At 36.4% G+C, this 12,440-nt stretch overlaps 1 protein-coding gene and 1 long non-coding RNA gene across 6 annotated transcripts in view; one reads left to right on the forward strand and one right to left on the reverse strand.

Moving 5' to 3' along the window:
• Positions 1-447: 447 nt before the first annotated feature.
• On the forward strand, positions 448-2,513 carry LOC147079847 (uncharacterized). The gene is made up of 2 exons (XR_015070624.1): positions 448-562; positions 2,164-2,513. It is a non-coding gene; the product is annotated as an uncharacterized LOC147079847 (long non-coding RNA).
• Positions 2,514-3,773: 1,260 nt separating this feature from the next.
• The window catches only part of LOC147079848 (uncharacterized), a 36,950-nt gene continuing 28,283 nt past the window's right edge, over positions 3,774-12,440 (reverse strand). For all 5 annotated transcript variants that reach the window (XM_085944985.1, XM_085945008.1, XM_085944992.1 and 2 more), the window contains 4 exons: positions 9,391-9,594; positions 7,344-8,017; positions 5,718-5,878; positions 3,774-4,646 (listed from right to left, as the gene is read on the reverse strand). Coding sequence is in view for 2 of the 5 variants with exons in the window: in XM_085945008.1 (XP_085801134.1) it covers positions 4,555-4,646; positions 5,718-5,878; positions 7,344-8,017; positions 9,391-9,594 (1,131 nt within the window). In the remaining 3 variants the exon portion in view is untranslated. The remainder of the gene's footprint in view (positions 4,647-5,717; positions 5,879-7,343; positions 8,018-9,390; positions 9,595-12,440) is intronic.

Below are 12,440 nucleotides of genomic sequence, written 5' to 3' on the forward strand. Positions count from 1 at the left end.
TTGAAATTGCTCTAACTAAAAGCGTCTAAGATGAGTAATAAATAATTTTTCAACAATTACTTTTTTCATCCTTGGAAAATGTACAAGAGAATATTTCGAAAAAATATTTATCCAAAACTGTATTTTAGCTTTGAAGGCTTTTATGGAACTAATCATTTTTGCTATATCTTTATTTTTTCCCTGAACTTCGAGATTTAAATTGTTTAATTTTTCACAAATCAGTCAAAAACGTCAAGTCTATGATGAATCAGATGGTTATCTAATTGTTCGAATGTTTGAACTTTTCAAATGAATTTTTTTTTAATCTCTTCTAGACGATCAATAAATCGACTAAGAGCTTTTACCCTTACGTAACCATCTTCTATCTGTGTGTAAAATAAGGTTAGCTTGTGAGGAATTGTCTTTTTCTAAAAGGGCTTTAAATAATAAAGGATTTGTTTGAATATTGTTGATTATTTTCAGAACAACATTCATGAGATGTTCAAAGGATAATATTTTCTTGATGGATATGGATATGGAGGATTATATCTTCTTGATGAATAATACAATGATAATTCATAAAGTACGTAGCCCACCATTGCAGGAGCACCATCAGTTATTGCTGATACCTTTTGTAAAGGCATATTAATTAATCTGTCACGCAATTTTTAAAAATACCTTTCCCTCTTGCATTGGTATAGATCTACCATCGTAAGTTGGCAGCCGGTCGAATTTAAAACTAAAATTGTCTATCGAGGATAAATTTGTTACAAATGTTTCTCGAATTATGGATTGCATAATATTTGTACAGAAATCTACTACCAATAAAAAATTATAAATTACCATTTTTTTGTTAGTTATGGTAATATTCTCAATGTCATACTAGCGCCCTCGCTGAAATGCCAATTTATGATGGTAGATCTATAGTAACTTTAATAGTTCTCTTTTACACTAAAATTACTGAATACCATCCTTATGCATACTGCCAATTATTACGCTGTGTCAGCTATATCTGTCGACTCGTTTAGTTGCAGTGAGAACCATTCGCATTTTTCAACTGACTTTGTAAATCAGTTGACATTTTCTGGATCCTCATTAGATAACTGCACAGTCATCTTGAATTGCCAAACTAATTTCTCGCTTATTAATAAATTCTTCAAACAGCGTATCGGCACCAGTGGAAATGCTTTCTTAATAAATTCGCTCTCTAAACATGGTTTTGTGCCAACAAATGAGAAATTTTAAAGGAAGTAATGGTACATAGCATTTTTATTTAAACAGTTACTAAAAAACGTTTGCTGTGTGTAGATAGTTCTGATTCTAGTTGATCAATTTTTTTTCTCAATTCTGATTTAGGTAGATAATCAACGCCAAAAAATTTGGAATTTGTTACTCTCTTCTCTTTTCATCACTGTCACAACACCGTTGTATATTAAGCAAACACATTTGTCCTTAGTTTCAATAGTACCCAGTCTTCTTCACAATCACTGCTCAATTGATACATTCATTGTTTTTTACTCATTTTGGGGTAAAATATTTTTGATAAAAAATCAACTGCAGCGACGACACGTAATGTGGTGCAACACTAAAATTTAGACAGAACGGCGTTGCCAGCAAGAAAAATACGCACCTAAACAATTCCACAATAATTTTTTTTTTTTTTTTTTCCGACCATGCTGATCCTAATAGGATCATATGGGCCTCCACAGAGTAGAGGTTTGTATTGACAAATTTTGTTTTTTACGAGAAATGGATGTCAGCCACTTGCTCAACCTATTAGGTCCATACCCTGACTCACACACAAATTGAAAAACAATATGTGTACTTGCCAGACCCAGGATTCGAACCCGAGTCCCACGGCGTGATAGTCCAACGCTCAAGCCGCGTATAATAATATTATGTAACCTTCACTCACTGACAGTGGAATTAAAACTTATTCGTAAAATAACAATAATATGGTTATTCTGTTGCGATTTCAATAAAATTTATTTTCAAATAAATGTTATTTAATATTTTATAAAGTTTTTGCTTCTACCTGCCATCTTTGACCAGACATTATATTATTTTGTATACACGTTTTTTTGTGATTGTTCATCTAAATAATGATATAAAAATGGACTAAAGGTTAGGTACCTCACCTCCTCAGGCTAATGAATATACAACTTTTGTGTCTTCTTTTTCCAGATATGACAATTCTGATAATCAAATTCTGACGACTCTAAAGTGGATAATTTGATAAAGAAGCTAAATGAGACATGAGTGGCCAAAGCGACCATTCCTAACCGCCCGCCTGTCTGATATGTACACATCTCTGATGCCCGTCTCACACAGCGTGCGAGACAAGCCGTGCGACAGAGTCATCTAGACGGCTGTATCTGTCTATCATTATTTTCCATTATTAAACTAACTTGTTATTTTTGTACTGTGGTTAATATTTACGAGCAATATTTGTAAAGCTAATAATAAGCATATTGCTTGCGATAATACAAGTTAAATAAAAGATATACTTACAAATAAAATAAAATTAAATACAATTTTTAATTGGTATTATTAAAATTTTATTAGTAATTTATGGTTATAATATGTTTATACTATGAAAATATGATACTTGAATATCGTCACCGTTTTAGCAAAACCATCTATGTGCACTTTCTCAAATTGTGCAGGAGAAGGATAAAACTGAATAAAAAATTAATGTTACATTTAAACATTAAAATTATGAAGAATGCTTTATTATAATCAGAAAATGGTCTAAGATTATTATTTTGTTTACAAAAATCTTTTATTTTTAATACAAAAATAATAAAAATACAGTTTGTGATGTCACATAAGTTGTTTTGACCGTTTTGTAAATACACATAGTTTAATTTATTCATCAAAATGTGAATAATAATAAATTCATGAAAAACTGTTACCTACATAAATAATAGTTGAAATATACATAGTGCGTTAGTGATAAATTGCAATATCATTTTATTAATTATTAATGCAATAGTGAGATGATATTATATTTATAAGTTCGTTTACTTTCTATTAGCAGGTTTAAATGTTAGGTTATCGTAGAAATAGTGGTGATCTTTCTCTATTACACTTTTTAATTCCTGAAGATGTATGTATTTCGACTGCGATATTGGCAATGATTCATTATATATATTACAAAGGCAGTCAAACGGTTGCACTGATAAAGTTGAGTTTGTAAAAGATTGTTCCATCTGGTAGATACTGTAACATTTTAATATCATATACAACAGGATCTCCGATTCGTTTTCCTGGTCTGATTGAACTTAATCCAGATTTAATCTTATCCATAATTCTTAAAAATTTAAAATCAATGACATTAATTTTATAAGGTTGTTTTGGTCTTGCTAGCCGCATACGTGCTATATAATCAGATGGTGAATATATTGGAGGCTTAAAATACTTTTCTTAGGTGGCATGTGCACTATCGGCCTCTATCATGGTGTGGCCTTTTTCCAGAAAAAGCTGTTGAATCTCGATGTTTTTTCTCTCTAAAGATATAACTTAGAGCAGTAGCGAATAATTTATTTCGGTTTTGATATCCACACCCATCCGATATTAGAATTATTTCATTGTATTGTCCTGCTTTCGATGAGATGAGACAAATTCATTAGAAGATACATTATGAAGAATGTATATGGTGAAATTGTGTAGTTGCAGCTTTTGTTTATAATACATTTGTGCCTGTGTTTTGGACATAGCAGCACACTTTGGAGATCCATTGTGATTACTAACCGTCCAGTAATACTTCTGGTACTCTCCTTCATTTCATTTTTGGTCTTCTAGCATCTTTTTTTTTTAATAATGTGGCTATTGTATTTCATTTCTGAAACATTCTTCATTTTATAACTACAGCAGATGGCAGTGATGGCACACTGATCTTTACGTGGTTGGTGGATACTGATTTGTTGGTGGTAAATATACTGGAGTATATTCTGCTGCTTTATGACCATTTTCCAGAGACCATTTTTTATATTCATCATGCATTATTTGATGGAATTAGTAACCATAATGTAACATTTTTCCACAAATCTCTGCGTTTTGATTTTTGGTTGCACTACCAATTATTTATCTTCAGTCAGATTCTTATTACCTGTCATTGTTGCTTTCAATTGGCCACTGTCATCGAGACGTTATTCGTTATACGTCGAGACGAGAAATTATTGAATATTTCCCGTCTCTCTTTTTGAGAAAGCATCTTTCAAACCGTCGTGCAAGACCATAATGCATAGCATATAACATAGAAACAAACTATGTGTAGCCAAACTGTAAAAAAACATTACACTCTCGATATCAAAATACTATCTATATGTTACTATAATATACACATAGCTGTTTTTGTGAACCGTGGTTTTTGAACCTTACACATAGCTGTTTTTTATTTTTTGAAATAACTTCGGAGCGAGTTTACCCAACACATAGATCATTTTACTGGCCTATAGAGAAAAAAATAAGGAATGACTTGGTATTTAAAAGTCATTTTTGATAAAAGTGACACATAGATGGTTTTGCTAAAACGGTGACGATATATTGAATAATTTTTTTTTGGTATTTTCATCATCTTGCCCATACCCAATCATCACCGTAGCCAATGTGTCCGATTTTTATCCCTTTTTTCATTACTTTTAAAAAGTTAAACTTCTTCAGGTCTGCAAAAGAAATAATATTTTTTATCAGAACACTCGTAATATATAATTCAAGTTCTCGGTTTGTTGTAGACATACAGATGATCGATTTAAATAGTGAATTGGTTATCAGTGTTATCACCATTCCTAAAGCTAAACTATACAACATAAGTACATAATTAAATAATATGATAATTATATGGTTGAGGTTACAATTTTACAAATGGATGTGCGGTGTTATCGACATGGGCTAACACTAAATAACGCCAATAACGAAAACTGATAAGTCCACCATTCAATATTAGTGGGAAATCACACATGTGCCGAATATGCATAGGTATGTTTACTAGCTAATTAACCCATATATGCAATAAGTTGGGTGTGTCAACATATTTTATGTTTATATCACTTTTAATTTAATAATTGGTTTCTGTAAATCTTTAGATTTTCAAATATTTCACATAGAATACGGAGGGAGGTATTTCTTGTTAGATTTTGCCTAATTGAGTTGAATTGACAAAAGATGAAATCTACAATGAATCAGGTGAATCAGTGCAACAAGTTAGAAAGAATTGTGGTGATTATTCATATAAGCTGCGCCCACTTTAACAAATCTCCACCCGGTGCAAAGGGTGGAGGTAGGCTGTTAAGATCTGACATAAATAGTGCACACTAAACTTTGTCAAACATACTTATTTGTTTTCATTGACCTGAGGAATACAAATTGACCGTCTGCAAATTGGTCAGTTTTTACAATAAAATTAAACCTTGCTTAAACGAAACCATCATAATATAGATTGTTTATTTCTGTGTTGATAGTAATTGACGTCATAGATTATAAGACACACATTGAATTCAGTGACACCAAAATTGGAAAAAAAATACTAAAATTTAAGTCAAAAACACGTCACAAGTATATTTGTTTTTACTGATTTGGAAGGGAGCTAAAAATTACCGGTATCTAACTGACAAAATGCTTTTTTTGGATATGAGTTTAGCATAATATCTGTTTTTGCTTAAAATATGCAAAAACCCATAATCCATACGCTCCTGTCAAGAATCTCGGTAACCGACTTGCAATAAAATCATACTTACGCAGGATGACGAAAAAGAGCCTGGTGGCGACTTGTTTCTTGGACAGACCGTAGGCCGGGTTGAATTCTCTCTCGACGATATCTTCCAATCTGAGCGGATGAACGCCGTCCTCCTTGGCTCTCATAACCATCATCAAGATCTTGGCCGGACTCCACAACTCTCTGAATGATACAAATTTAAGGACATTTTAGTGAAATAATATGTAAAATCGCAGGGTTTCAGACAATTTATACAGTAGCAAACGTCTAATAAATAAAACAAGATTTATCAAATGTTAGTACACTCCCAATTATCCGTGCACGAACAACGATATAATAGCTCATTAGAAAATCATTAAAATATGCGCTGCAAACAAACCAAAATCGCAGATTTTCTTAATACATAATGAGTATTAAACATGTTAAAATATTTGTCTGCATTAAAAATGTATTAGGTATTATGTAATACCATACTTAGTTCGGATTACCCATATTTTTTGTTTATCCGTGCCGCCTCTCCCCACCATTAGCTCGGATAATCGGGAGTCTACTGTACATAAATATATACTGTTATCAATAGTTAAATGTGATTACAATACCAGACGAATGTGTCAATGCAAACGTTTGATGTTTTTAATTAACTATTTCTTTTATTCAACGAGTAATTCACAAGATTTAAGAATGTACTATTCTAATTATTGAACATACATAATTTTGAAAAACACTTCTGAGAAAATATATTATAACCAATAGAAAAAATCCTAAGAGAAGAATGCTGATGAGCAGGTATTTAAAAAAAAGGCCAATAGTTAAAATATGTCGCAATTAGTTCGTCGCCTTGTAGCATAGAGGGTAATGTGCGGACGGGGCGTAAACCCAAGAGATGCAGAGTTTGATTCCCTGCCGGGGTAGCTTACTTTTTTCAAAAAAGATTTTTTTCTATTGGTTATAATATATTTTCTCAGAAGCGTTTTTCAAAATTATGTATGTTTGAGGTTTTGTTTCCTTATAAAATAAAACTAACTGTACACTGGACTGTCTTGTCTGATCGAGCTATGTAGTTTTGAATGTGAAATAAAATGTCCTTGACGTCCATGTTTAAAGTCAGTCGTAGAATATAAAAAATGACGATAAATATAAACGAATTTATCTGACGAACGGAGCTGAATATTTGAAACCAATAGCTTCAATTCGAGGGCTTAGTGTCAAACAACACTATCTACAAAAGTGCAACTTTACAGGAGAGCCAAAAATCGTTATTTTAGATTCTTGTAACTTAACAAGGGAAATGTTTATTTAAAACCTAATGTTAATATTTTATAATTCATTGTGTATTGTACATTTATCTTGCTTATGATGATGTTAAAATTTATAGGGATAGTTTTAAAAAAATATGAAAACAAGGATAACTTATGTAATTAGCGTTAAACTTTACTGACGATTTAATAAGAAATTAGAAAAGATTGACATAACGTTGTTTGACTATCATGTAGCCGTAAATGTAAAATATCGTTATCTCAAAAAAAAAAAAAAAAACACTTTTTTGTAGATAACGTTGTCTGACTTTAAGCACTCGAATTGTTCTTTGGGGTTCCTCACACACAACAATCTGCTAGTGTATAGTGTAATAATGACAAATTGAACTTACTCCAACGTGATTTTTCTTTGGTTTATCACGACGTTGCCACCGAGAGACACCGGAGTCCTGTCAATGCTGCCATTGGCCGTTGATGAGCCAGTTAGGGTCAATCGCTCTTCCTTCACCAGCAGGCCACCACCGTCTCGCAGTAGGGTGTTTTCGTGTATCTGCACGACAGTGGTGGGTGACGGAATGTCCGTGGGGCATTGGTAGGACCACTCGAGCCCCAGAGGAAGGTTGGGCTGTTCAAACGGGTTCACTGTGGACGCCGGGGTCCTGTTATCGCTGCGATTGGCCGTAGAAGAGCCAGTCTTTTTCTTCACCACCTGGCCACCACCGTCTCGCAGTAGGGTGTTTTCATCTGTCTCCACGACAGTGGTGGGTGACAGAATGTCCGTGGGGCATTGGTAGGACCACTCAAACCCCAGAGGAAGGTTGGGCTGTTCAAACGGGTTCACTGTGGACGCCGGGGTCCTGTTATCGCTGCGATTGGCTGTAGAAGAGCCAGTCTTTTTCTTCACCACCTGGCCACCACGGTCTCGCAGTAGGGGGTTTTCAGGTGACGGAATGTTGTCCGTGGGGCGTCGGGCGGACCGCTCGAGCGCCAGAGGAGGGGTGGGCTGTTCAGACCGGTTCACTGTGGACGCCGGGGTCCTGAGGCTTTTCCCTCGTGCTCTAGCAGACTGAAATATTAGGATTGATTATTATGTTATCATTAAGAGGTCTTTGCTAAAATGTGTATATTCCAAATATTATTAACATGAACAGACACCTATTAGCCACTTTCCTTTTTGAAGAACTTACGAGTATGTATATCAGTTGTTCATAAAAATCAGTAAGTTGACCAGTGAAAAACTAAACCATTTTTTTAATGAAAAGTTGAAAAAAAATCCTATTAATGTCAGAATATCAGCCAGCATGCATTAAAACTACTGCAGAAAATCATGCCACGTGACATTGCCACACATTTTTTACAAACTGTGATCCAAGATAATATAATACGTATATTGCTTAGTTTCCACTTCTAAGACGACGCAATTATACTGCCGGCATCATCCAAATTTAGGATTGTTTTGAAGGAAGGTTTTGTGGTTTTAATCGTGATAAATAATCCTACTATAACCAGTGGGGGGGGATGCTCATCGTATACCAGGCCTGGACAAACTACGGCCAAAAAACTGTTGAAAAAAACGTTTCGTTTTTCTCATTAATTTGTTGGCTATTAGAGAATCATTCATTTTTTAATGTTGAAATTCCTTTTTCATGATAACAAATAATGTATGTGTGGGCGCTCACCATGATATCGTCAAAGTTGTTAATCTATTCAAGTACAATACATTGTAGAAACCATAGTATGTTTAAGCATTTCGATAATATTGTAAACAGGCATCAAGCATTGCAGTCTACTGATTGAGCAAGAGGTCAAAACCCTAAAGCAATTTACCGATAACAATATTGTTAGATTCGCATTTTAAATATTAGCATTTTGCAACATAGTCGAAACGACAATGTGTGCCAAGTAGCCTGTTTTCCGGATAACATATTAATTGCATAGGCCTTTGCTTGAAGTGATTGACATCAAATTATGAACTCAAGTGCGACAATCGCACACAAATCATTCTTAACGTAACATCTCTGTCCGATTTGATTTGTAATTTCTGAGAAACGCATTAATTATTCAATTATTTAATTTGTCATTTTTGTACGACATTACATTCCTTTGCAAGCAAAATTTCAAATCAGTAATACGAGAAAGCATTTGTCTCTACCAGCTGTTCGTAGTAGCCATTTAAATAATAACCTTGTCTGTACTTAATTTATAGTGGAAGATAAAATGAAAGGGTATTTACTTTTTTTCCTCGTAACATCATTCTGTATTTGTCATTTGAGTCAACCAACCTACCGTGACCTCCTTTATCGTTCCTATGTATGAATAAAAATGTTATTTTACTTGCGGCCCGCCCTTCATTTTCCATTTCTAATGAGGCCCTTCATCGAAAAACTTTGCCCAGGCTTGTCGTACACGCATGGCTAATTGAAATAAAAGAAGTCAAACCTCTCTTTCAACTGGGAATATGTCATTTGTCGTGTCAGTGTCCGACCGCTTGACGAGGCTCTTCTTGAACAAGGTGGATTGGCGTTGGGAGTATATCGGATGGACGTTCTTCTTCATGACTCTCGTCGCCGTCGTCGGGCTGGTGAGCAGCAGCTGACTGGTCAGACGAATGGGCAGAACGGTGAGATCCTGACGGGAAGTCAACTGGAGGGAAAAATTGCAACGTTACCACATAGTATAGAAATAAAGTATAATGCGGTTATACCTCAGTTGATCAGCTCTAGTTGATAAGAAGAGGTGTAGTTTTAATTAAAAAATGGTAAGATACGGTGGACATCAATGTCATGGCGTTGTATGCGATTACAGTACTACGCCCAGTGGTGGCCGGTGATTTTTTGGATTGTAATTTTTGAGGGTGAACTGGAAACTTATTGGAAAATTAAATCTATTCCGCGTTGTTTTTGATTTGACAAAACGTTATTGACGTTTGGGAAAATATCTGTATATTTTTTATTTTTAATGACACATGATGCGAGTTACTTAAATCTTTATTGGATTAGTTTTATGAAACGATTGTATCTCTTATAGTAGATAAATACCTCTTACTTTTAACGGAAGCCATCTTATTCTATATAAGTACATTAGGTATCTTTAGCAATTTTTACACTGTATGAATAATGATTATTATGAAACTGTACTTTGTGAAATAGTATTAAGATTTATAAGCTTATCACTAGAATTCATGAATTAATAATTTTATATTATAAATAACCGACATCAGTTCGCGTTTAGTCAACACACAGAATAATGAAATATTAATTTTCCAGAAATGCGGTACGTAGCAAAATTATTTTTATATTCACTGATTTAAATTAGGTTCATATAATTCAAAATATATTACCGACATTGTAATTCTTACCGATTTTAAATTTAGAAAATAATGAATTTTATTGTTTTTAGTTTTACAGGCATTTTACATACAAGATTGCAAAATATGATACTAAACATAATTTGCCCGTGAACAGTAAGCTGCAGCGTCTATAATAACAAACCATAATTCAAATCTGTAATTGCTCTCTACTCAGACCAATGTGATGTCATTTTACCCGGTCTGCGCATGATATTCTGGAACTTACGCATGGCGAAAACAATTAGCACGGCTTAAGTCGTTTTACAGGGTAGTCAAACGATCCGTGCGGTTGGACAAGCGCAATTTTATGAACCGGCAAATTGAAGGGGCAGAGGAGGCAGCAAGCAGAAATGACACCAGGAAACTCTTCCGAATCACCCGTGAAGTCTGCGGCGACCACCGACTCCCAGAGCCATTCGTGGTTCCAGTGGAGCAATAGAGTCTGACACAGAAATTTGGAAGAATCATTTCTGCGGAGTGCTGAACCGCTCACCCCCTTTGGAACCCCATTGACATATCTGCGGAAGCTTTACTTTTGGACATTCCCCGAGCGACCGACATTTCCGATTGCCCGCCCACGCACACCGAGATAAAATCGGCTGTGAAAAGGCTCAAGAACGGAAAGGCACCGGGGGGAGACGGGATTCATCCTGAATTCCTCAAGTATGGCTTGAGCGCAATCCTGCACCCTATGTTTCATCTGATGACAAAGGTGTGGTAAGAAGAGCGTTGCCCAAGGGACTGGGTGAACGGTAAAATCATCACACTTCTTAAAAAAGGTGACCATCTAAGCTGCGACAATTGCCGAGGCATTACGCTACTCAGTGTTCCGGGAAAGATTTTGGCAAACATCATTTTGATGAGAATAAGGGGCCCAATAATGCACGTCCTCAGGAAAAACCAAGCCGGGTTTCTACCTGGTCGAGCTTGTGCAGACCAAATCCACAACCTACGATGTCGTCTCCAGCAGAGCCATGAGCTGAACAGTCTGATGGCTTGCTGCTTTGTGGATTATGAGAAGGTTTTCAACAGTCCGCACCGCCCCTCTCTCTGGATGATACTGGGAGCATACGGGATCCCTCCCAAGCCGTAATCAAAAGCCTCCACGAGAATAGAGAATGTTGTGTCAGAATTGGAGATACTGTCACGGAATGGTTCGGGGTCACGACCGGAGTCAGACAGGGTTGTGTCCTTGCACCGTTTCTCTTTATCATTCTCTTTGACTTCATACTACGGAAGTCAATACCACCCGACCGAGGCATACCTGTTACCCCCACGGTGAAGCTATGCGACCTGGAATACGCCGATGATGCTGTCCCATTGGACAACTCAATCGAGGGCATTCAAGAGACAATCGACAGGTTGCATAACAACTCCTCTCGCGTTGGTTTGAAAATCAACGCAAAGAAAACCAACGTCTTGTGCAATAGCACCTGTCCTGATGCAGATTTGCCTCTGATTAGCGATGGACAAAACATCGAGAGCGTCGACAGCTTCAAGTACCTCCCCAGGTACACATCACGGGAGATGGCATTTTGCAGGAAGAGCTCGCTACCTGGATGGGAATGGCTGGAGCAACACTCAACTCGATGCAAAATGTCTGGGACCCACGATTGTACTCGGTCAAAACCAAATGCCGCCTATTCGACGCTTGCATTCTGACGGTGCTGCTTTACGGTAGCGAATCATGGCACCTTACGAAGACTCAGAGCAACCGTATACTGAGCTTCGAAAACAGATGTTTGCGGCGAATACTGTGGTATGACTTTAGGAGCAACGAGGAGATAAGATAACGCACCAAGCAGCCTCTCATCACGCTGAAAGTGAAGAGGCGACGTTGGACCTGGCTCGGCCACGTGCTGCGGATGCCAGAAGAGAACTTTAACCTGGCTTGCCTGTTCTTCAAGCCGACCGGATTTCGGCGACCTGGAAGGCCACAAAATACAATCTACAGAGTGTATACAGCGGAGCTACGGGATGCTGGTTTGACCTGGAACGAAGCAAGAAGACTGGCGAGCGACAGGGATTCTTGGAGGCGCCGCGTGGTGTCCGTATGCTCCAGCTAAGGGGCGGATATGGCCAAAGAAGAAGAAGAAGTTGTTTTATAATTTATAATTTCAGTGAGGATGATGTATACTGT

Source organism: Rhyacophila brunnea, unplaced genomic scaffold (genome assembly GCF_057557595.1).
Source record: "Rhyacophila brunnea isolate RB1 unplaced genomic scaffold, BYU_Rbru_1.0 scaffold_1, whole genome shotgun sequence".
NCBI lineage: Eukaryota > Metazoa > Arthropoda > Insecta > Trichoptera > Rhyacophilidae > Rhyacophila > Rhyacophila brunnea.